The 26,723-nt window shown below is 29.7% G+C and overlaps 3 protein-coding genes across 16 annotated transcripts in view; 2 read left to right on the top strand and 1 right to left on the bottom strand.

Moving 5' to 3' along the window:
* Positions 1-26,723, bottom strand: part of LOC122633024 (lachesin) — a 233,225-nt gene that overhangs the window by 73,444 nt on the left and 133,058 nt on the right. The window lies entirely within an intron of this gene.
* The window catches only part of LOC122633029, a 188,436-nt gene that overhangs the window by 102,123 nt on the left and 59,590 nt on the right, over positions 1-26,723 (top strand). Inside the window, exons 3-5 of one of the 6 annotated variants that reach the window (XM_043820475.1) lie at positions 9,297-9,374; positions 10,570-10,650; positions 11,051-11,114. The exons of 3 other annotated variants lie outside the window; for them this stretch is intronic. In XM_043820475.1, the coding sequence (XP_043676410.1) occupies positions 9,297-9,374; positions 10,570-10,650; positions 11,051-11,114 (223 nt within the window). Of the gene's footprint in view, positions 1-9,296; positions 9,375-10,177; positions 10,747-11,050; positions 11,115-26,723 lie in introns of those variants that run through there. 2 more of the 6 variants (XM_043820476.1, XR_006328002.1) reach the window with 2 other exon arrangements.
* On the top strand, positions 1,567-3,865 carry LOC122633025 (alpha-(1,3)-fucosyltransferase C-like). The gene is made up of 3 exons (XM_043820469.1): positions 1,567-2,428; positions 2,882-3,143; positions 3,491-3,865. The coding sequence occupies exons 1-3, from the start codon at positions 1,825-1,827 to the stop codon at positions 3,843-3,845; spliced, it is 1,221 nt and encodes a 406-aa protein (XP_043676404.1). The 5' UTR covers positions 1,567-1,824; the 3' UTR covers positions 3,846-3,865.

The following is a 26,723-nucleotide window of genomic DNA, read 5'->3' as shown; positions in this document are numbered from 1 at the left end:
TTTTTTTTTTATTTAATCTAACGATTTCCCGATTCTCTCTTTCTAACGATAATCGTTATCGTTCGACATATCGAATATGTATATACCAGCACGTTATTAAAACCATATATATGTAATTGAAAAAGAAAATCATTAACACGCGATTTTCATAGTTTTATCGATGAAACCTGAGAGAGTTCTTCCCATGCATCGTTTCATCGTTGATCGCAAAATTTCTCGCGATTGGATCACTCTTCGTTTTAATTATCTCACGAAAGGCTTAATTAATTAACGTAATCACTCTCTTCTCGTTTCCTCCCTCTCTCCCTCCCCCTCTTTCTCTCTCTCTCTCTCTCCTTCTCTTTCACCCTTTCTCTCTCTCTCTCTCTCTCTCTCTCTCTCTCTCTCTCTCTCTCTTTTATCCGATTACGATATAAATCCTACCCGACGAAAATTCTCTCGCTCATCGTATTTGCTCGATATTAAACGATCGAGCTTTGAAATGGTAATTTCTAATCAGCTACATCGTATTACATTTTGCATAATATTTCAGTAATATTTTTTTAATAATACGCTATTAAATAGTCGATTATATGCATGTACCTAGATAAATGTTATCTATGTCGGGCTTTTTCATATATCTCTCTTCCTTTCTTTTTTTTCTCTCATTATTTTCCTTTTATATTTATTTCTTTATCTTTTTTCCTTTTACATTTATTTGTCTCTCTCTCTCTCTCTCTCTCTCTCTCTCTCTCTCTCTTTCTCTTTCTCTTTGTGTGCTTTATCATCAGAAAGTTATTTTCGCACGAAATGTATGTAAAACAAAACCGAATATCAACCGACCGAGCTTGTTTTTATTATCTACTCCGTACGACGAATTACTTTGCTGTTTTTTATTAAAGCTGCTTTTCCTATTGATAAATTATCTGGCTTAATAATAGAAAATGAACGAGAAAAATAATTATCTTAAAATAATTATCGATTATTGCAATGTATGTATATAAAGTTTGAATATTATATTTATTCTTAAAAAGAAAAAAAAAAGAAAGAAAGAAACAAAAGCTTTTTAAATCTATGAACGTAAGCCTATTCCATGTTATTAAATTTGTTAGTTTCTCTTAACATTCAACAAACATTAATCTTACCGATTGCCCGATTGTTCCATTTAATTTTAGATATTTTCTGTAAATAGTTAAATTCCTCAAATGTATTGAACATCCAAACCCATTAGTATAGAATCGTAAACAAACTCGATTTGTGTTAACAGTTTAAAAATTTGGTTTTTGAATATAATTATATTAAAATAGCTGTCTATATTTCAATAACAGCAACTTCTATTTAATCTAATCTATCGTACCATTTGTATACAGAATATACGTATGTAAGACATGGTTTATGATTAATCGAAATCGTCAAGTCGCATCTTCCATCACAAACAAGTGCCACATCCGAATTAATTTCGATTTTGGTGGAAACCCGAGAATATATTTCAAGAAAATAAAGTGGTGTTCAAAGTTTTCGTTGAACTATTAACGTCAACGATAAATATATATATATATATATATATATATATATGTGTGTGTGTGTGTGTACACATATATGATATATTGAAGAAATGAAAAGAAAAAAAAAATTATCGGAAGGAAGAAAAATAAACATTCGTGCGCGTGAGAGAAAATATATTAGTCATTATTTCTGGATTATAAGGAAATTTCGTATTTATCCTCGATCATTCCACGAATACATTAAAAATCTTAACTAAAGACGAAGAAGAGAAGAGAGAAGAAAAAACAATTCTTTCGTCGTAAGAAAAATTCGAAAAGGAAATATTCATAATCGAGCGAAATGACATGGTTCTATGGGAAGTTCGGTTTAATAATACTTTTCATTTCCATTTGTTGTCTTTATATGTTCGCGTTTTACTTCGATCTGAGATTCAAGAACGTTCTCAATTTTAAATCAAATCATAAAATGATACCGCAACGATTGAAAGACCATAAGATGTTCAAGAAGATCCTCTTTTGGAATGGAATGTTCGGCAACAAGAACTTTTATTTCGGTGATGGTGATATCTTTAAAAATTGTCGAATAAATAAGTGTTACGCCACTTACGATAGATTTTACACTAACGTTGAAAATTTTGATGCTATACTGTTTCATGGTGTCGAGTTAGAGAGACAGGATTTGCCCGATGAAAGAAATATTAAGCAACATTACATTTTTGTTAATTTGGAAAGTCCACAGAATAGACCAATCGAAAATGTCTTTTTCGAGAATTATTTTAATGATACTATGACTTATCGATTGGATAGTGAAATTGTATGGCCTTATGGATTTGTTCGTGATTTAAAAACTAATAAGATCGTTGCGCCTTCTACTGATGTCTTTTGGAATATTCCTGATAATGATGATAAGAGTAACAAATTGTCTTCTACATATCACTTAAAAGGTATTTGAATTTTATACACTATTATATTATATACATATACATAATATATATATATTTTGTTTCTTTTCTAATATATACATATTTCCTTTTTAATATACCACGAAGAATTTATTTGTTTGTTTACGTGGAAAGCTGAGTATCTACAAAGCCATTCAATTTTGATCAAAAAAAAAAAGTAATGAAATTACTTAAACACGGTCTCTTAATAAAATGATAAATGCATTTATTATGAATATAATTAGAAGGGAAATAAAAAGAAAGAAGATCATAAAATAAATTAAATAATTAATTCATTTTATATTATACATTATATTTATTTTATATTATTTTATTTTATATTATATACTATATATTTACATGTTTATTAAACTCAATATATACGTATCTATCAATGATTTATTTAATTCTCGAAATTTGACTCGATTTTTTTTTTTTTCATCTTTTCTTTCATAGACGATGCGATTGCAAATAAAAGTAAGGAAATAGCTTGGTTGGTTAGTAATTGTCCAGCTAAAAGTGGGCGTTGGGAATACGTTCAAGAATTATCAAAATACATTAGCGTCGATATTTATGGACAATGTGGTGATTATCGGACTTGTCCATATTCACGTGATTGTTTCAAGGATTTATTCGAGCCACAATATTTCTTTTATCTCTCTTTTGAAAATTCATTGTGTCAGGATTACGTCACGGAGAAGCTTTACAAACCATTGAGGTAACATAATGAATAATTGAAAACTTATTTCTTCTTTTTTTCTCTTCTTTTTCGTTGGATAAGTAATAACTTTAATTAGCCTTATATACGCATAAATAATAATTAATCGTTATCACAATTTATTATATTTCATATTTTAATATATATATTTATATATTGTAATATAGAAAAAAAGAAAAAACAATAAGACTGTTAATTATATTATTTTACAACATTTACAATGTTTTTAACATGTCGCATCGATTTGCATTCATTCATTAACTTATACTGTCATTCTTTCTCCCTCTCTATCTCTTTCTCTCTTTCTCTTTCTCTCTCTTTCTTTCTTGTTCTCTCTTATTTCACAGATACAACATATTGCCGATCGTTTACGGAGGAGCCAATTATAGTCGATTCGCACCAAAAGATTCTTACATCAACGCATTAGACTTTGACAGTCCAAAAGAATTAGCCGTCTATTTAAAACGACTTAAAACGAATCCGAAAGAATATCGACAATATTTTCGATGGAAGACCCGTTATCGAATAGAAGATTCTGCAGTTAAGGTCGCTTGCAATCTCTGCAAGTTTCTTCATACTGAAAGGAAGATCAATACGTATTCTATATTATCGGATTGGTATAGCCGTAACAAATGTCCCTTACAGAAGTTATTGAATGAAATGAAATATGTCACAAAAGTATCATTGAATATTGAGAACTAATAAATCGAAATAATACTTGATTACTACGATGATTAATATATAATATAATATAATACAACATAATATAATATAATAATTATAAGAAAGATCTCGAAGTATATACCGGTAAAATGAAACGTAGCATAATTTCGATCTCGTCGTTTGTATTTATTTATTTTTTTTTTTTTTTGTAATATAATTATATCGATATATTAAATGCAACGTCTTCCTTTCTTTGTTTATCACTACTTTTTTCTTTTTTTGTTTTTCTTTTTTTTCCTTTCCCCTCCTTTCCTTTTTTCTTTCCTCTTTACGATGGAAGATACATTTATTCGCGTAAACATTGATGAATAAACGATATGATGGAAGGTTTATAGAAGTGAATGTATATGCTCATAGGTAATATATACATACACATTTGTTTTATCATGCTACTAAATCCTACTATAGTCATCCTGTTTGCACGAATTAAACCGTTATCGAATCTGCAGGGACAGAAAGAGAAAGGGAGAAAGAGAGAGAGAGAGAGAGAGAGAGAGAGAGAAAGAGAGAGAGAGAGAGAGAGAAAGAGAGAGAATTCGGAATGCAAATGCAGATGAGGACAAACATTACGATCGAACAGGTATTAATCCCTATGCGTTTTCTCGTTGAATGTTACACAGAAACTTCGGCACCTTGCTGATTTTATACGTGTATATGTTTGTGTTAGAAAGGGGGAGAGAGAGAGAGAGAGAAAGAGAGAAAGAGAGAATCCGTTCCAATGTGCGATAAGCGATCGAGTTACGACGAAGAAACGTTTGAAATGTTGTAACGTGACGCGTTATCTTTGCCGAATATTAGCACGGCGAATGGTGCTAGAAGTCGTAAATTCAATCTAATCTTACCTTAAAGCAAAGCGGAACGTAAAACGTATTGTTATATTTTATCGTTAAACTATTTATAAGATCTGATTTTGATCCCAACACGATTGGATTTTTTCAGTTATATGATAATTTTCTTTGAGCAGTTTAAAATCTTTAGATTTTTCTTTTCATAATATTATTTAATAATTTATGTTATGATAGTTGTAATTACGTTAATATATGTCACATATGGCGATATTATTTTATTTCATACGTATATGTTTCCATTGGAAAATTTCTTTTCGTTTAGTAATTTGGAAAAAGTTTTGTTGAAATTACAATATATGTCAGTACATATGTGTATCATTTATATGATTTTTTTTTTTTGTATTTATGTTTCATTCGAACATCGTAATAAAATTGTATTTTATATGAGATCGGCATAATATCGTACGGGGAATTGAAACCGTGAGAAAAATGTTCGTAGAACAGTTGTTTGTTTAAAGAAGCACATTATTTTGTTACAAACCATTGTTTTCGAGTGAGTAAATTAGTAAAAGAAAATTGTTAAATCAAGTTATTCTTTTCGTTTTCTTTTTTGTTTTTTCAAATGAAAATCTAGATTTTTGTATTACATATAATATATATTGAAATATAACACTCCCTATACATGAACGTTTAAATACATTAGATAAGAAGAAAAGATAATTTTTTGTAATAATTCATTTTTATTTAACTTCCTTTTCTCCCTTTTTTATAAAATCAATTATCAATCTTAACAATGTAACTTTTAATTTCAATATAACGATAATAAGATCGTTATATAATTATATCGTATCATATAACTATAATACATTATAATGTAATAAGTAGTTGTGTTATACAATTCACGTTATATAATTTTTTTTTTTAAATAAACGAAACGAAGCTATTGCTTTTATAATAGAGATAACTAGAATAAGATATGTAAAATAGGAGATTAGAAAAAAGTAGGTGTGGTTGGGTGGGGTGAAAGAGGGAGGATATGGGGAGGGATTTATTTGCTATGAGACACCGTTTTTATTTCTTACAATACTAACGTAAACACGATAAGGTTTTGTATCGTCTCGTTTGGTTTCGTGCTAACAAAAAGCGATTACTTTGTCACACAGCTGTGTAACCACAGTTTCGGATGTGTCCAATCCTGTTCCTGTTTCGTGGTTCCAACGGCTTCGTTCTCCCACAAATTCTCTTGCCATTTGACAAACCAGAACGTTGCTAGGACGTGCACGCGATGCCCAGGTGTCACGTCTGTATCACGTATTACAAATTTACCGGTAATTATCAGGAAATAGATACCATGTGTGTGTGTGTGTGTGTGTGTGTGTGTGTGTGTGTGTGTGTGTGTGTATATATATATATATAAGAGACAAAGAGAAAGATAGAGAGAGAGAGAGCGAAAGAGAAAGAGAGGGAGAGAGAGACGAAGATAGAAACACTGTGTTTGTTAATGAAACAGTCGTAATTGGAGAGTATTTAGGTCACTTGAATACCTCCATTTTAACATTAGACACGAATATTTTTCATATACAAATTATTTTTTTTTTATTTTTTTTTATTTTTTATTACTTATCGAAGATCGTTCGAAGTATTTTCGTAATTATTTTTTATCTTGTTCCATATAAAGTTATAATCCTCATTATTATTTATTGTAGGAAATTTAGGTTATTCGAATTTCTCCGTTTTAATATTGGATATGAATATTTCCAATCGCAAATCATCGTGGGATATCGTTGTTATAATTGTTATATATATATATTGGGATTTTTATTATTATTTGTTATATGGAAAATTTAGATCGTCATTTGAATTTCTATATTTTAGATTTAATGGCGATGAACATTTTACAATTACAAATCATTGTAATCTTCTTTTTTTATCATTTCTTTTTCTGTTATGCATCGAGATTATTTGAAAATATATTCCATCTGTTCTTAAATAATTTTCTAGATTGAAGACTTTGACTAAAGAATTTGAGTCAACGCTAATGTTACTTTAAAGCTTTGGAAAAGAAAAAGTAAAAAGCAAAGGGAAGAAAAAAAGAAATTCTATCATCTTTGAATTCTTCAATATTTCCGTTTATAAGTAGCTTATCGGATTTTTCCTTGTAGCTTCGTAAATCGATCGATAGAATAATTCGATACTAACGTATGTTGGCTATGACTTCGTTCAAAGAACGAAGAGATTATTATTTTCTATTCCCTCTCAAGACACCCTTTTTCTGCAATGTAAATGTTTATATCTATATTCATTTTCCTTTTCTTTTTTCCTTTTTCCTTTCTTTTTTCTCCTTCCTTTTTTCTTGCTATCTGTCTTTCTCAGTTTCCGTATTACTTTATTTTTCATAAGCTTTTCTGTTTTGCTCTGGTTTCTTCCATATTCTTTTTCCTTCTTTTTTCATCTCCCATCCTCATTCTTCCTCTCTCTCTCTCTCTCTTTCTCTCTCTCTTTCTCTCTCTCTCTCTCTCCTTCTCTGTCTGTCTGGTTTTCTTTCCTTTTTTCTTCTTTTCGTGACAAGCTTCTACCGATAGTTTTTCCCTGTTTCTCCGTTTATTAAAAGGACTGAATCGTTTTGAATTTTTCTTCGATTTTCCATAGCGGTGAGAAAAAAAATTTTTTCTTTTATGGTTTTCTCGTTTAAACGCTATACATACGACTGTGTCTAGAACGTATACACACGTATATATACCTATGTATATATGTAAATATGTATATATATATATATATATGTATATATATATATAGGTATGTATCGTTACGTATACATGACCTAAAAACAAAGGAAAAAATAGAAGGGGGAGAAAAATATGTAGATCTCTCTCTCTCTCTTTTTCTCTCTTTCTCTTTTTAGTTCTATGATAAACTCGCCAGACAAAAGTTTCCGCTTTTGTAGCGTTATCTTTGCACGCCAGAAATACGCGTATTCAATTTCTAGATTATTTGCATACCGTATGCGGTAGACACACAACTCGATCGATTCCGATACTCGGGACACTAGTCCCACGTGTTATGTCGTCGATTACTAATTCCTATGTGAATAAACGAGAAATGATTTTCTATTTGATTTAAAACTATTACACATTGACGATAACTATAAGATTATCTATAGAAAAGCATGATGTAGACATTCTTATAATTATTTTATTAAATCGTAAGAAAAGTTTTCGTTAAAATTATTGAAATAATTTCTAATATATTTGAAAACTTTACTTATTAGATCATTAATTCGTTCGTTATTTAAAAAATTTGTTTGTCATGATTACTTAATAATCCTTTGGAAATATTGATAATATTTTGGGACAATTTTTTACTTTATTTTAATACTTTATTCATCCCGTCCATTTATATTTCTTAAATATTTATTCATACTTTTATACTTAATTTTTATATTCTTTAATCTTTACTAAGATTATTTATGAGAAGAATGATATATGAGTTGCAATGATTATTTAATAATTGTGACATTTAAAAATTCTTAATACGTTCGTGAACAATTTCTTATTTAGTTATTCATTTATTCATATAGGCATTATAAATATTTATTCGTACATTCATACTTAATTTTTTCCCATAATATTTATTAAGATAATTTAAGAAAATACTATTATACACATTGAAATGATTGTTTAATAATCGTAATATTTAAACATTTTTTAATAACACTTTCTCTTGCTCATACAAACGCATGTAATCGACTCCTTTTTCATTCATTAATTCATATATTCGAAGGATTTAACAACATCAAACATGTATAGTTAATTGTTCCATTTTGTAATCTTCATTGCAACTTTCAGAAACTTCGTGAAACTGAACAATTCGAAAAGTTCGGCATTCGAATTGTAGTCGAATCGTGACAACAAGTTCAGTATGCAAAAGCTTATGGTAGCAAGTGGCAGGAAGATAGGAAGGTAACTGTAAAGCGTTCTCTTGGAAGTTAACCATACTTCGTAGTAACGTCTAGCAACATTCGTACTTGTGAAAATTGCCAATGCCCAAACCTTCGTAGATTCGTAGATGCAACGTGTTTGCATTCCTACGACATCGTACGCATTGCAGTTGCACTCTAAGAGGTTGCATCTGCAACAGATAGGAGAAACACTTTAACGACTTAGACGCGTTGCACTTCAAGTCGCTGACGTTTCTTCAATCGATCCGACATATGTATATACATATGTATATATTTGTATATATATATATATATGTGTGTGTGTGTGTGTGTAAGTAGATATGGTTACCAACATATATGTAAATATATTTCATATAGAATCTCCCACAAGAGCATGTCTGCGAGATATCTTCTCTATAAAAATATCAATTTATTTGTGAAAGAAAAAGAAAGACAAAAAAAAGCAACAACAAATTTTATACGTATCGAACGCGAAATGTAAATTATTAATAACGTTTCTAATTGACAATAGGATCATTATCTTTCGTTATTAGCAATTATAGATTTACTATCTTCTCGATATACTTTCTAACAATTTTTCAACATCAACATTTTACGAGTATGATCTATTAGAGTTCTTTATGTTAAAGTATGTTTTTATCTTAAGCTTATGCCTCATTATGAATCATACATTTTCTATTTCAGCATTAGGGAACTAGGGCAGCACGAGCGAAGCGATGATGTAATGTTTCTCTTGGCGTTTTGTAGACTAAACTGTTTTACGTACGTAGCATTAATATCATAAGACTCCGTTTTCTACTATGACACGAACGAATTTGATAAAAGAAAAAAAAAAAAAAAGAAAATTTAGCGAACATGTGATGCAGAAAATATGCGTATATGTGTATGCTTTTAGATTATTACAATCTCTGTCTTACTAATTATCAATTTTTTAAGATATCGTTAACACATTTTTATGAGACAGAGGTTACATACGTGAATAATATAATTAAAAATACTTTGATATATTCAACATAGTATTTTATTTATCATTAAATTGATTCATAAATAAATTCATTATATTCTAATTTAATCGTTACATATATATATATATATGTATGTATCTACATATTTATTATATAATAAATTATATTATAAATATAGTCATTTATGAATCGATCTAACACACGCGCGCATGCACGCACGCACAAATACGATATTTTATATGTAGAATTCTTAGCATTAACATTTTGCATAATTTTTGAATTGATTCATAAATAAGAGTTGTTTTATTGTAATAAACCTCTTTACTTACAACACTTATTTATGAATCAACTCAATATATTGTATAGTGTATTCCATAAATGTATGACTATATTGAATATTTTTAGATGATGTACATACATATATTGACGGTTGACGGCCAAAGTATTATAGTATAAATCAGAAAGATTAGTTTTCCAGAGAAGTATTTATAAAAAATATTAAAATCTACCAATGTAAGATCAAATATTAGGTCTTAAAACGTGAAAGGTGATAACATATGTATATCGTCCCATTGGACTTACAAAAATTTTTTTTTCTGTGACATTGTAATATTAAATTGTGAAATTATAATATTAAAATCATAAATAAGGAATAAATTAAACAAAAATTTTTCTTTTTCCAACATATACATATGTAAATCTTTCATGACGTCATTTAACATTGAAATTCTTAGAAGAATTAAAGATTCTATTTCAATAGACGACTTAAATCTTTTTTGTTTATTTTTCTTTCAAAATATGAGTAATTAGATATCGTAATATTTACATGTTTTTAAAGTCGTATATTAATTTAACCTTCTGTAAGGTTATTTAACATCGAGCTTCTCAATAGAAAATAATGAGTAATCTTCGTTCAGATCTTTTTTGTTTACTTTTCTTTTGGTAAGGGTATAACGTACGAATGGTTTGTATTTGGCTTCTTTGTTTTCAAGATACGTATGGGAGAAGAATAACAAGATACGTATAGAGGACTTTCAGTATAACACGAGTCGTCATCGCAGAAGGAAGTCTTCGTAAGTACCACGTAGTATTACTTGAAAATTGAAAAGAGAAGTCCTGTGGAAGGCATACGAGTTTGGTTAATAAAATCAAAGGAAATGTCTTCTTTCGTACGTATTTTTCGGTTTTATCGAAAGCTATTTGCGGAGAAAGTAACGCATATTGATTAGATCGGTTAACGATAGTGGTGGAATAAAGTGTATCAAGAGCAAATGTATAAACCATTAGTACAGTTTCGAATAACGAAGAATTAATTATTAACATAAGGAAACGATATTCTTATTTTCTTTTTGTTTTGTTCTTAATATAAATTCTAAATACGAGAATTTTACCACTGTGTCAAAGAATATTGTAAGAGTCGAATAATAAGGATTATGGGAGTATCAAGACTGTGTATATGGGATGGATTTCCAGAATAATCTTCCTGTTCCTTCGCCATCCCGTGGGACTTCTTTCCAGCTCTTTCTTCGAACAGTATGTATGTATACACACACACACACACACACGCACACACACATATATATATTTATAGATATTTTAAGTATTATTTCGTTATTTCGTCGAAACGTTAATTATTCGTTCAACGTTTGTAAAATAGAGTTTTATTAAGGACAGATACTTGACATAAGTTTCGCATAATATAATCGTTTTTATAAATACGAAATAAACTGAATTATAAGAGATTAATTTGTCGTTAATATATTTCGATATGAATATCACTAATTTTATATATTTTCAAAGATATATACGAAGTAATATATTTCGTTAATGAGATTATAAGAAAATACTAAAATGTCGAGCTAATTAATCTCCAATTTAGAAGAAAATTTGTAAAATCCGTTCGTCTCATATTTTTATTCCAAATTGTCTAAATCATCTATATTTTATTTCTTTTATTACTTCTACTACTTTCCATTTACTTTTTCAAATATGTACGTATATTTTTAATAGAAAAAAAACATCAATTTGCTTTCCTCTCTTCTTTTTCTTTTTTTTTTTTTTATTTTCTTATTTTTATATAATATGATAAGATAAGATTGGTAGAAAAGAGAAAGGTTCTTCTGCTGACATGAAATCGATTGGGCTATTATTGACTGCCGTTCTACGCCAAGGGAAATCTTCTTCGAAGAGTATCGAAGAAAATAGTATCGTACACCTTTCTCTCTTGTCTTACGTCTTCTCGTCGTTTAGAAAGAAAAAAATATTAACGGACTTGGACACGAGCTTACGAGAATATGAAAATCGATGTAGACCGATCCTCGACGCGTTCCAATTTTACGGGGAATGCTTCTATGGCTTCTAAAGCTTTGACGTTGGCAGTTTATTAATACAGACATGGGGTTTGTCGCGATTTCAAAACTCTGGATAATTCCATTGCAATTATATATGTATATATATATATATATATATATATATATATATATATATAAGGACGTTTATATATAGGACGTTTTAACTAAACTAATTGAAATTAATTATAACACTACGTCGTTTTATTAATTATGTGCTTTTTTTTTTATCAATGAAGACTTATTTTAGGCATAATCGTTTTGTAGGTATAGACAACAATCAAACGAAAATCTATATATAATGTGTTTTATGTAATATCTTATTATTCGTTTTCGAAATGTTTATTATATTTCAGATACTTTTGTAGCATATCGAAAACAAAATTATTCGAATTCAGTAACAATATTGATTGATGAACGTACAATGTACGATGTTTTTCTTATCAATTTAGATTAGAAATTATTTGTTTGAAATTTTTCTTGTTTTTTTTTTCTTTTTCTAAAACAGATGAAACTTAATACGAAAAAATAGAAATGTTAAATCTCTATGTTATGTTTTCTATTAGATACGTAAAATGAAAATTTCGAAGGAAATAGTAGAATTTTTAGAAAACATTGAAATGAAAGAAAAACAAAGTGAATATTCATGAAAACTGAAAAATAATCATTCTCTCGAAAGTTTACGAGTGAAACTGAAAAAGATTGTAGAAGAAAGAAAGAAAGAAAGAATGAATGAATGAATGAATGAATGAATGATTTTCTAGTAGAAAAAGTATCAGGTGGTATACCACGGTTAAAATCGTAAATCCTTGAATGAAGTTCAGTTTTCGTAGGATTTCTCGGCATACATACGTTCGGTTTATCAGCTATAACTTCTAGCTTTTTCATATTGGTAGCAATAATTTCTCTCTCTCTCTCTCTCTCTCTCTCTCTTATTCTCTTTCTCTTTCTAACCATTCCTACATAACTATTTATCTATCTATTGATCTATCTATCTGTCTATCTATTCATCCATCTATATATCTATTTCTATCTTTCTTTCTCACTGTTCTACCCGAAAATGTTGGGTAGAAAAGAAAACGTTGAAATTTATCTCTTGCGAATAAAAATGTCCGTTAGAGTTTATATAAGGAAAGAAACGAAGAAGATTTCAATAAAATCCATGATTTTAAACTACAGATAGAAGTGAGCTTGTACGAATGTTACACGGTTCACTGAAGCTCAAAGTCAACCGTGTACAATCCGTTCTCTTTTGCGATTCTCGATTTTCGTTCTCTTTCTCTTTACATAAACCATCTTCCGCAGTATCGCTTCTAACTGTTATCATGCTTGTATATTTTTTTGTTTTCTTTTTTTCGGACACACTCACTGCGAAAACGTTCGCGTTATCGATATGATATTCAGTCGGTACGATGTCAATAGAGACGACAACGACAACGACAACGACAACAACAACGAGAACGAGAACGAGAACGACGACGGCGACGGGATCGTTCCTGACGATTTCCAAATATAAATAAAAGAGACGGGCCAAATCTCTCGCCAAATTTTCACGACGAATGTTTGAACTCTTGCTATATGTATTGGAACCATTTCGATCTACGTAACTGAAAGCATTTCGATATATTCGTAAATATTAACTTGAATATATATATTATTTAACGTATGTTATCGTTGGCAGAATGTAATATTTTAATAAATCATTTATTGCTTGTGCAGTTTTATAAGTTCGAAGATTTAGATCTGACGTTTTGAATGGAATTTAATTTTAAACGTAACTTAATCATTTTCAAACAAAACATATATGTATATATATTTTAAATATATGAGAAAGTGTGTATTAAAGTTTTCATTGTTATTTATTATATTAAAAGTTATGTTACAATATTATAATACTTTCTTATGTATTTTAAATGTAATTGATTGTTCTTAATCTTGAAAATACGAAAGTATAGTTTTAAATGATACATATAAAAGTTAATACCCTGCCGATAGTATTTTTATCGTTAATATATAGTATATAAAGGGTTACTAATAAACCATTAGACTAGTTAATTTGTGTATGAGAATTAGAAAAAAAAGAAAAAATCTTTACATAAAAAGAAACACGTATACGTGCATATATTTGTTATCACTACGTATGAAAACCAATTTTAATAGTTTATTTTCGATGTTTTACTCTCTCATGTGCATCGTATTTATGAGATCAAAAGGAAAGGCATCATGGAAATTGAGTTTTTTTTTTCGGCGATTCTTTTCCGAACGTTCGATCTAACTCTTTGGAGCAGTTGGAGCGAGGAAAACGCATTCGTTCCGATCTCTATTTTTCTCTTTCTCTCGTTCGTTCGTTCGTTCGTTCGTTCGTTCGTTCATTCGTTCGATTACGTCCCCCGAACCCGAAACTGATGCTTCTTAACGGGATTAAATCTTTCGGACGCGACGTATCTATTTCGAATTCGTCCCTCGATCGAGGTCTCGCCGTGCTATCAATTCTCTCTTCGGCCATAGAGCTTCGATCACGAGCTTTAACCGGAGAGAAAGAGAGAGGGACAGAAAGAGAGAGAGAGAGAGAGAGAGAGAGAGAGAGAGAGAGAAAGAGAAAGAGCTAATTCTCGTTTTTCTTCGTTGACGCTAATCGAACGAACAGCCACGCCGTTCCACTGTGGTACTACTCGCGGTCTGAAAGAGCTCATGGGACATGTTAAAAGATCCATTGGAATATTTTGAAATGAAATATGTAATGCTGATGACTAGAATGACTAGAAAGATGATTAGAAATTTGAAATTTCGAAACTTTTATTCGAGATTAAATTGAGATGATAACAGAGTTATCAAAAAGTCTGTCTTTAAAGTAATTTCGTATTATTTGGATTTTGTTAAAAGTTTCATCGAAATCTTTTGAAGTGAAATCTGTGATTCTGATGACCGAGATGATTAAATATTTAAGAAATTGTAATCGCGATTAAATTGTTCATTCATAATAATAGAGTGATCGAGAGAAGTTTCTCTTTCTCTATAAGCTTATTATGTATTATTTAGATTATGTTTAAAGATTCATCGGAATCTTTTGAAATCGGATCTATAATTCTGATGATCTGTAATTAAGATGATTAAATATTTAAGAAATTTTCATCGTGGTCAAATGATTAATTCATAGTAATAGAATAATCCTGATGGATATCTCCATATATATATATATATATATATATATATATATATATAAAATCTAATTTTAGCTTAATTATTTAGATTGAAAATAGATGAAAATTACTTTGTTTTCATTTTTTAAAAGCTACCTTCTTCGATTGAAGATAATTAAATTGTCACGTCTATTTTATTTCTTTCATTTTTATCATTAAACTTTCTATCATTTAATCAATTGTATTTGAATTATTCTTTCTTCTTCATTAAGATTATTATGAAATAACAAAGATTTATATAAATTAGTATTAATAGAATTTTCGTGTTAGAGAGTCACGTGTCTTTTATTAATCTCTATCATTTCGTAATTCTTGTTATATCATCTAACAATCATATCATCACAATTGTCGGATGTTATTTTTAAATCATTTACGTCTTTAACTAAATAACGAAGATTTTTATTTTCCGTAGATACACGTACGTAAACACAATACAACTTTACTCTTTTAATTTTTATCAAATAAAGAAATATAAAAAAAAAAAGAAAGAAAAATCTTTTCGTTTAGATTCAGAACGAAATAACGTAAGATTGAACGAGTGGATAACGAAATGGAAAATCGTATAAATTCAAGATAGCAGTGTTCGTTTAAAGTTAAAGTATATTATTTTAAACTACTTCCTTTAATAAATCGTTGATAACTACCTTCTATATCTATCCAACTTGGTTAGAATAATTTAGTTACGGAGAAATTTACATCGCGGAGAAAAGCTGCGGTTGGAATCGTGCGTACGTGCGTATACGCGTTTATGTGTTATACGCGCGTTCTAGAAATTCTAGTATATAGATGAATGTGTGTATGTGTGTAGGTGGATACGTGGTTGGTGTATATGCGTGTTTGCGTGTATGCGTGTGCAGACATGTATACATATAAGAGGCGGTCGAGCGAGTGGCGGGTAATTAGTCCGGCACGTCCGTCGAGTCTCACGCGGGATTAATTACGTAGGATACGATGCGTGTATCCAAGATGTACTTGTAAGTACAAACGAACATGCAGACGCATAAGTGCACGTGCATTCACATTACACCTATATTTCACGTGGGTTTGTCCTGTCTATCGCTTCTTAGATACATTACGTAAGAGAATCATTAATAGAATCATATTTCACGTGTGTGTACGTTCATATATTTCTATTAAAAGTCGTTACGTAAAGGAATCATTCATTGAATCATATTTCATATTCAATTACTATTAAGTCGAATATAGAAGTAGTATGAGATTTTTTACTAGGAATGTTTTTTCTTTAGGATCGAGTTTTTGCTTTGTATTATTTATAAAAAAGTATTTTAACGTGTAATAAGGATGAATATGATTAGGATGATTTTTCTTTTTCTTCTTTTTTTCTTTTTTTTTTTTTTTATAAAATTTGTGATATGTATGTATGTTTGATAATGCGTAGTAAATCTTAAAATTAATCGATTTCGAAGATTTATAATTTATATTTTGAAATATAAACTCTAATTGAAACATATATATGTGTGTGTGTGTGTGTGTGTGTGTGTGTGTATGTATTTTATTTTATTTGTGGAAAGATCATAAGAGAAAAAAGAAAAAGAAATAACATAAACGTGGAGATTAATAAACAAAAAATAACAGAGAATCAAAGAAACGAAAGGAAAAGAAAAATAAAATAAGTTTTTCAAGATTAGTTCTCTTTGAAGTATCGTTCAAGTATAAAAGATCTCGCAGTAATTCTAATATATTCCATTTCTATGCACGTCATTGATATTCAACAAGATAATGTATCGTATTAATGTGGCATGATAAAGGAAGATTATGCAGGATGACTCATAAACTATTAGAATTGAAAACAATAGATAAGAACACAATGATGAATCTTTTTAAGTTTATTTGTTTTATGTGTCGTTCGACGTATTATTAAACCTATTCGACCTTGAAATTATTCTTAGCAAATTAATAATAGTGTCGATGGTTTTTTTTATTTGCAATCGAATTGATCATTTTTGTATCGTACAAAATAAGACAATGATATTTCGCGTTATTTTTATTAATATTCGATATTCATCTTCATATTATTATTACTCTTATTATTACTATTGTTATTATTATTATTATTATTATCACTGTTATTATTATTACTATTATTATTATTATTATTATTATTATTATTATTATTATCATTATTATTATTATTATTATTATTATCATCATTAAGCCAGCTTTCTCTATCACTCTCTCTTTCTCGTTTGGTTGTTTCCTATCTACATTTTCGCAAACGTTCGCAAACAGATACATATATAGACACATAAACGTAGGAGTTCTGGTATCGCACGTGCCATGTCGTTGTATCTGTTAGCTGGACCAGCACTTTGCGGTACGATTTATAGGGCATTAAACTAACGTGCGAGCGAGGAAGCAAGCTCTCTTCTTCGCTTACAGCTCGTTTCGAATTCTTCTCTCGTGTATGTTCGTTTTTATACGCGTTAGTAGTAAATGTGTCTACAGTTACTTACAAAAATGATCCGTGTATCTCAAAAAATGTATAAAAAAACATTTTCTTTTTCTTTTATTTTTCCTTTTTTCAAATAAAAAAAAAATATATATATATATATATATATATATATTATTACGATTGGACGATATTATTGATAGAATTAATATTTACGATTTGATAATAGTTTGTATATTATAAAAAAATGACGTTTAATGTATAGAATTCTTTCTTTTTTGTCTTTTTTTCATTATCGAGTCAATGTTCCATAATTTTGATATCGTTATCTTTCGTGTAAAGTAGATTCATTTCTCTCTTTCTCTCTCTCTCTCTCTTTCTCTTTCTCTTGCTCCCTCTCTCCCACTTCTTTTTATTTTTTTCGGAACAACGCTCAAGCTCGACGATCCCACGAAAAGGGATTACTCGAAAACCGGAGCGTGCGAAAATTTGCATCGGTCGCTTTCAAGGTCTAATACTGTGCTATTAAAAAATAAAGAAGAAAGGTGAGATTACTAACGTCGATCTCGTCGTCGAGGATTATTAAGCTGGTCGACGTCCTCGAGAAGGATAATCCAGAGATTTTTAATCGTCCTTGCTAATGTGTGTCTTTTTTCCTTTTTCGTTATTTCTTTTTTCTCTTTTCGTTTTCTTTTTCCTTTTTCACGTTATAAGTTATTTTAAACCTGTCAAGTTATTACAGTAGAGAATTTTAATTGAGAATTCACTTTGTATCCAAAAAAAAAGCAAAAAAAGAAAAGATAATATTACATCTGTTATTAAGCGAATATGTTAAAATACGCAAATATTCTGTTGACGAAATTTAACGGAAGGTAAAAATATAAAGAAATGATTGCACGTACGTTGCAACATATTAAAAATGTTAAAATATATTAAATTTCTTAATTTATATCTTCTTTTCTTTCTTTCTTTTTTGTTTTTCCCTAAAAACATACGCGACAGTTTGAACCAAGATAAAAATGCAATGTCGAATTGATCTCTGTCGAATGATTTCTGTTAGAATAGAAGAAAAAGCTCTGAACGAAGGCTACGATATCGTGACATGTAGCACACGGCAAAACGCAATTCGAATACGCCGCAGCATCGTTTGAAATATTCAGAGCCATCGCAGATGGAATTTAGATGGAGCTTGCAAAATTGAAACGTTCGTTTGTCCCGTGTTTCGTCCACGGCGTAAAGTGAAGTTCGTCGTCCTTCTCTATACGTTATAACATATCAATGAACGATACCTATCATCCAAAATCCTATATGTACAAATTGTCATTTAATTACTTTCCAATTAACAGAAAACCGTGAACGATCAGACCTAACGAAAGTTTGACAAGTTCGTGAGTGTGTCGGTAATCCTGACAAATATTTGTTAAGTCTAGGAAATCTGGCCATTTGTGACCACGATGAAATCGATACCACTCGTTCGCTCATTCCTTGATCATGAGCATTACGATGAACGTTTATAAATAAAATCCGATGTGCAAATCCATTGATAATAAACTTTTCCTGCATTAGAGCAACGCTTCCCAATGTGTGTGTTCGTCGAATCGAATTCTGGAATTCGACCAAAAAATTCAGTGGTTCCGCAAAGGTCTGTTAGGAATTATTGGAACGACTAAATTTTATATATATATATATATATATATATATATATATATATATATATATTTGAAAAATTTTCTGAGCATTCCGCTAGTAAAAAAGTTTGGGAATCCCTGCACTAGAGTTTGGTTCGATAACGTGTCCTTTCATATTTTAACATCCGTTTGTATGCAAAGAGAAAGAGAAAGAAAGAGAAGAAGAAGAAAAAATATTGGATTGCGGTAAATATTTTGTCAAGTAATACCAGAGCATATATGTGTGTATATTTGTAGTATGTACTACTACTACACACACACATATATAGACCCTTTTTTCTAGAAAATCCGACTGCTTTTAAAGGACTCACTTAACAAAGAAAATTGGAATAAAACATAAAATAGTCGAGACTGGAAAGGTAATACGATTTCTTTATAACGATGCACGTGACCATAATATTCATTTTCTTTTATTTTCTCTAGACTGACTGACAGATATACTATCTTCTTTCCATCTTTTTTTTTCTCTCTTTCTTATTTGAATATAACAAAAATGGTATTTGGAAATGATCGGAGGAGTGTGATCGAAGATACACGATTGTTTTTTCTCTCACTCGATATCTCCATTATGAACGGCGTACGATAGCGCAATTACGAGGAGGTAAACACAGGCGATAAAACTCTTGGCCTGGTCGTTTTATTTCCGACGAAACGCGCAGAGGGTTTATTTGAGTGGTCGGCGGTTCGTCCCACTCGGCTTTCGTGTTTGCACTGAATCGTTCGTACATCGCTTTTCCAAACAGCATTTCAATCTGGGATGTAATCGCTAAAACTTTTGCGATCCACCAACGAACTGAATGGACCGGATGAAAGTTTCATGCAAATTTGGAAACTGGATTTTTGTCGATCCCCTTCGACGCGCATTTTCAAATATAATTGACGTTGGCAGAAAGTGTCGACGAAGAGAGAAAGAGAGAGGGAGAGAGAAAGAGAGAGAGAGAGAGAGGGAGAGAAATATAGATTAGGCTAAATTAAACATGGATATATCTACATATATATATATATATATATATATATATATATATGTATATATACAATATATATGTATCATATGTATTACGAACGAGCTACGTAAAATTGGAAGCATGAATATCTCGATTATTTTTTGTAATTGAAAAAAATGTTTCATTCGAAAGGGTTTGATATAGAAATACGGATGAAAATTTTTTTTCGAAATAAAAGGGGCCATCGATATTTTTTTCTTCCTCTTTTTTCTTTTTCTTTTTTTTTTTTTTTTTTTTTTTTTTTTGATGGAAGTTAATTCTTTCGCCTGTAAAAACAAAGTTGCGAAGTGAATCAAAGTATGTTAAAAACGTATTAAATTTATTTATTGTTGTTCGTTTAAAACGACGATGAATGAAATTATCTCATATTAAAAATTATAAATACAACGGGTTCGTTTATGATATTATTTGTAATTAATTAAATAATCAATAATTAAACTAAAAGATTTCACAATTACAATATCACTTACAACGTTCTCTTTTATTTCGCTTTAAAAGTCTATCAAAATTGCAGTAACGTAGATTTATATACCAACTGACATTACTATCTGTTAACATATATAAATAACAATATTGCTTTCTTTTTTAAAAGTCTATAAAAATTTCAGTAACACAGATTTATATAAAAACTGACATTACCATCTGTTAGCATATATAAATATTTACAATATTTCTTTCTTTTTTCCAAGTCTATAAAAATTGCAGTGACACCTTTTTTTTTAAGATATAAATTGATATCGCTATTAATTATATGTAATGGAGAACACGTGTGGCCGGTAGTATTAACATACACAATCACCAACCATTATTCAATATAACGGAATAACATATTCGACAATTACATGTTCGAACGAATACTTACAATTGGACCTAAATTATTACGTATAAATAAAATGTTGAATGTGTAACACAGGTCGTTCATCGGCCGTGAAAAACGAACTCGAATTACTACTATTACTCGTTGGCAATTTCATTTTAGTAGCACGTTACCAGGATAAAATGCTAGGGCATCGGGTTACGCGGGAAAATGAAATTCGTCGAGCCGTCGAAGGATCGTTGCGATAACGAAGTTACGTCCGTTCTTTCTAATTACGTTACATTATGTACCGAGCTATACCTCTCTAAACCGTCTCATGAATTTTCCTCACGTTGTTTAACCATTTTTGCACGTACGCCCCTCTTCTTCTTCTTCTTCTTTTTCTTCTTTTTTTTTTATTTTTATTTGTATTTATTTTTTTCTTTGTTTTTTCTTTTGTTTTTATTTTATTTTAAAAAAATTTTTTTTTGATTTTTCTTTTCAACGATTCCATCAATGAATCGTGAATAATAAATTAGTCGGTAGGATTGCGTAAAATTACTGGCTGTTTTCGTTGTCATGACACACGTGATGCAGTTCGTACGCCAATAACAAATAGTTACCTATACATATTTGTTTAACGTCCACCCGAAATTACGTTTATCGAGCTATTCATATAGCAAACTCTATGGCTATAGATAATTCGAATAATATTTGCAAGACGAATCAACTCTAAACTTTCTATTTGTTTGTTATTTTGTTTGTTAATGCTTTTTTTCTTTTTCATTTTCCTTTTTTTTATGATGAATTATGAATGATGATGGTATGGAGAAAAAAGAGAAAAAGAAAGAGAGAGAGAAAGAGAAAGAGAAAGAGAAAGAGAGATATCACTTGAGTTTAACAAAAGTCATCTATTTATCTAGTACCAAGTAGACAGAAAATGCAAAGTCCAAACGCCACAAGATAGACACTAGCAACCACCAGAGGAATGTTTCAGACTCCATTACTCGAATTGAAATGGGAATATTCTTGGATCCCTAAACATCTCTTCATATTTTGGACGAACACGTGCTATCTTATCCTCTCCTCTCTTTCTCTCTCTTTTTCTCTCTCTGTATACAGGGTATGGCATTTACTTTGATCACTTGAAATATCCTTGTTCTGTTAAGAGATCGGTAGTCGTACGGTAAAGAGGATGCCGTACTATGGTAATTTGTAGGTGGACTAAAGGTGGATAAAGTGTAATAAAGGATATATTAAGATAAATTATGTATTTTTGTTTTTTGTTTTTTTTTTTTGTTTTTTTTTTAATGTAATTGCATCGATCGATGGAGCTAAGTGCTTTTTAAACAAAAGTATTAATTCATGTATGTCGAAAAATTATTAGTTTAGGAGAAATTTTGATTTAAATATTGCTAAATAATCGTTCAGAGATGCAATTGAAATGTAATAAGAGTAGTAGTAATATTGTTATAGTTTTTTTATACTGCATCATTATTCTGCACTTACTTTGCATTTACTTTGTGTTCACTTTATGCTTACACTGCGCTTATTTTAGGTATTTGTATTTCAGGTCTCTACGTTTTTTAATTCCGGAGATATTCCCACGTGATAATACGACGTGGTTGTTAATAATGTAGAAAAAATGTTTCTTTAGTGAAAAAATAATTTGTTTATTAATTATTTACTAATTTATGTAATTTTATAAATCAATTGCAATCGAATGTGAATTTTATTTTTCTTGTGTGGCAAAATAAGACGAATTTAGTAACAATTTGTTCATGAAAATTGTTTATAACAAATTGTTAATTAATTATTAACAATACCTTGGAAAAAAATAGAGAAAATTAAGCGCTTTATAATGGTGGTTGATTCAAGTCTCTACAACTTTTAGTTCCGAAGATATTCTCATCTAAATATAATATACAAAAGAATTGTTTATTTCGTTAAAAAATTTAATTTGTTTATTAATTGTTTATTAAATTATATAATTTTATAAATCAATCGCAATCTGATGTGAATTTCTTTTTTTTTTGCAAAATAAGATGGATCTAGTTCGTAAGAATTTATTTATAAAAATTGTTTATAACAAATTGTTAATTAATTATCAACAATACATTTAAAAAATAGAGAAAATTCTGCCCTTTAAAATGGTGGTTGTTTCAAGTTTCTACGATTTTTAATTCCAGAGATATTCTCATTTAAATCGAATACGTTTATATTGACCCACTGACCTATATTTCATTCATAAAATTCGGTGACACACTGACCTATATAAATTCCAAGAATTTACGCTAGCTTACTACTACTACTACTACTTACTACGAACAGCTGTATTAAACGATTTATGAATGGAAATCTTTCAAAGGCGATATCTTTCGAACGAAAAGTCGTAGAGACTTGAAACCAACGCCGTTTTCAAGCGTTTTTTATTCTTTATTTATTTAAATATTGCAATAATATTGTTATAATAAAATCGATTTTGTTAATAATTTTTAAAATTGGATTTTTTTCTTTTCTTTCGTAAAAAGGACATAATTATAACGAAATGATTAAAATTTTTATTATAATTATATTTGACAATTATTAATTATTATAATGAAATATTTATGTAAATTTTATTTTGTTTATTTAAAAAATATTTATTAATATTAATCGCTAATGTACGAGATCGGAAGCTCGGTAACTCGTAAACTTTTCTTTCATAATAAGGTCGTAATCATCATGATATTACTTCAGTTTTTGCATAAATTTTATTTTATTTATTTAAAATAAAGGATAAAAGATCTACTAATAGTCGATAATGTATATAATTGAATGATCGAATACTCATAAGATTTCTTTTTCGTGATAAAAACTCTGCATTTACTTTGCTTACACCATTATTCTGTTTACATCAGAAATTTTGTAGAAAATAATTTATTTATAAAAATAATATATAATATATATAATATATAATATATAATATATAATATATAATATATAATAATATATAAGATATTTCTAAATAATTATCAATAATAATTTAAAAGACTATAACTTGTAACACTATTCGATCCTTCTATATACTTGTGTACACACTCAAATACATACAATATCTATATAAATATAAATAAAAATATACATATATACATTGATACATTGATATGCAGTTATACCTTGATAGTATCTAATTCAAATTCTTTGATCGTTTCTCTACCCTCGAATTCCTCAAGATTGTTCAACTTGTCGAATTTAAGGAAGAGATATCGGAATATCATTGGTGTGCCAAGGAAGGACGCAAAAAGATAGGAATCGAATTCGCGAGGATGGCGCGTCCTTTAGCCAGGTATACGTCAATAGAGAAACCATCTGCTACCGATGGAGCCAACCTTACTGTCTATTCAATAGGATATACATGTATAAAGCACCTTCTCTCTGGCACTTCTACTGTTACACTTTGGCAGACATATATACACATATAGTTATACACAGATCCATGTGGATCTTTCTTCTGGCAATCTTGCAGTCAGTCTCTTTTGGTAACATACGACAGCTGCGTCCAATCGGGAAAACTCGTTTCTCTCGTAGGCTTGACGACGTCCTCCTCAACCCTCCTTTACCATTTTCTTTTTCTCTTATTTTATCTTCCTCTTTTTCTTCCTCCTTTTCCTTTTCCTCTTCCTCTTCTTCTTCTTCTGCTTCTTTTTCTTCTTCCTTTTCTTTTTATACTTGTCGAAAGACGACGCCTCTTTTCCATTGGGAGGCTGAACGAATTGTCGATCTTTTTCGAAATGTTGATAAAAATAAAATCAAATATCTTTCAGATGTAATGCCGAAGAAAAGAAATTCTAGAGCTAGAATTTCTTTGTTGCATTTTGTTTCCTTTTTTTTTTTTTGTTCCTTTTCCTTTCTCTTTCCTTCCTTTTTCTCGTTTAAATTTGTAAAAAAAAATGTTCGGCACGAATATTTTTATTAAATTTCAATTTAATTTGATTAATGTATATGATATTGATAGACATTATATATATATGTATATATTAATGATAAAAGGAGGTCTATTAAATTTAGATTATAGATATTTTATTCGTTCCTTTTTTTTCGATATGTCGATAAAAATAAAATCTACCGAACCAAAGTTCTACAATACTATTTTATGTAATTTATTTTCGTTTTTTCTTTTATATGTGATAAAGTTCGTCGAATGGTCGTACTATATTTAACTTCAATTGAATTGATATATAATATTGACAGATATTATATTAATGATAAAAATAGATCTGTTAAATTTAGATTATGAATATATGAGAGAATTTACCGAGAAATTTGGCAAACGTCACTTAATTGACGATAGCAAATTGACGAAAGATGATTGAACAATTATAAATATCCAAATTGAGATTCTATATTTATTGTTAGTCAGGTCGATGCTCTTTCTTTCTCTTTTTTTCTCTTATCCTTTATTTGATCGAAAAATAAATCCATGTCAAATGGAACGAGATGGATTTCTTTTTTAGCTTTATTAAAACATTTGTATTTGTAACGTTGTCAGATATCGAAAATATATTTCGTAATGGATGAAGAGATAGAGATAGAGAGAGAGAGAGAGAGAGAGAGAGAGAGAGAGAGAGAGAGAGAGAGGACAAATTGAACAAGGGAAAAGAAAACATCTATCCCAGAAATACAAAGAATATTTCCTTTTCGTCTTATCTCTTTTCTATGTGATGTATACATACATTGAGAAGATATCCTAACTCGTTTATAGGTCATAATAATCTCTAATATTTCCAAGCGAGCAAATAACAGACGAGGATGGAAAAGTAAGTGGGAAAGAGAGAGAGAGAGAGAGAGAGAGAGAGAGAGAGAGAGTGAGTGGCAAAGCAAAAGCTTCCAATTACACATCATTGGAAGTAGAGTCTTTCTCACGAAGAGAAAATCTTTTCATTCGAGATTAGGCTTTCGTAAAAATCGTTTCTCTTGGAAATAGCAGGAAATGGAAGATAAAGGATGAAGGCATTTCGATTTGCCATAAATAGGCTATACGTATATTGCTGTTCTTGACGATCATGTAAGTATATATATATATATATATATATATATATATATATATATATACACATACAATATATAAGTATACTTACGTACTTCTATTTTCTGTTTTTCTATGTGAGAATTCATGTGTATTTCCGTGATATAACTTTTATGTCATTCTTCCTCTACGTTTCTACGTCCATTTCTATGTTACTCTCCACACGAAGTAACCACAGTACGTATGTAGGTACGTATGTTGAATCGATCGAACCTTCCTATTATTGTCCAGGATTATCTAGAGCTGGTTTACCGATCCTAATTTATATCTCGAAGGGAGTTACGTATGTATGTTACGAGAGGGAAGGGAACGAAAAACGAGGACAAAGAAAAGAATAGAAACGAAAAGAAAAGTAAAGTAAAGAGAAGGGAAAAAAATAAAATCCCGATATAAACGAAGGAATGTGATCTGCATGGTTAGATCGACAAACTTTATTCGATCTCTCCCATATCCATTTTCCTGCTTGCCCGAGATCCAAACATCGAGCTGAACGTTAAACGAGACGAACGAAAACGCCGAGTGAAGCGATGGGTGGATACGATAGGAGGAGAGAACGCAATCGATGCCGTTCGTCTTCTTTCCTTTTTTATTCTGCAGAAACGAGGAAGCGATGAAAATTCAGTCGTCCGTTC

Source organism: Vespula pensylvanica, chromosome 11, assembly GCF_014466175.1.
Source record: "Vespula pensylvanica isolate Volc-1 chromosome 11, ASM1446617v1, whole genome shotgun sequence".
Taxonomy (NCBI): domain Eukaryota; kingdom Metazoa; phylum Arthropoda; class Insecta; order Hymenoptera; family Vespidae; genus Vespula; species Vespula pensylvanica.
The sequence above is the reverse complement of the archived record's forward strand: the minus strand, read 5'-3'. Positions and strand labels throughout refer to the sequence as shown.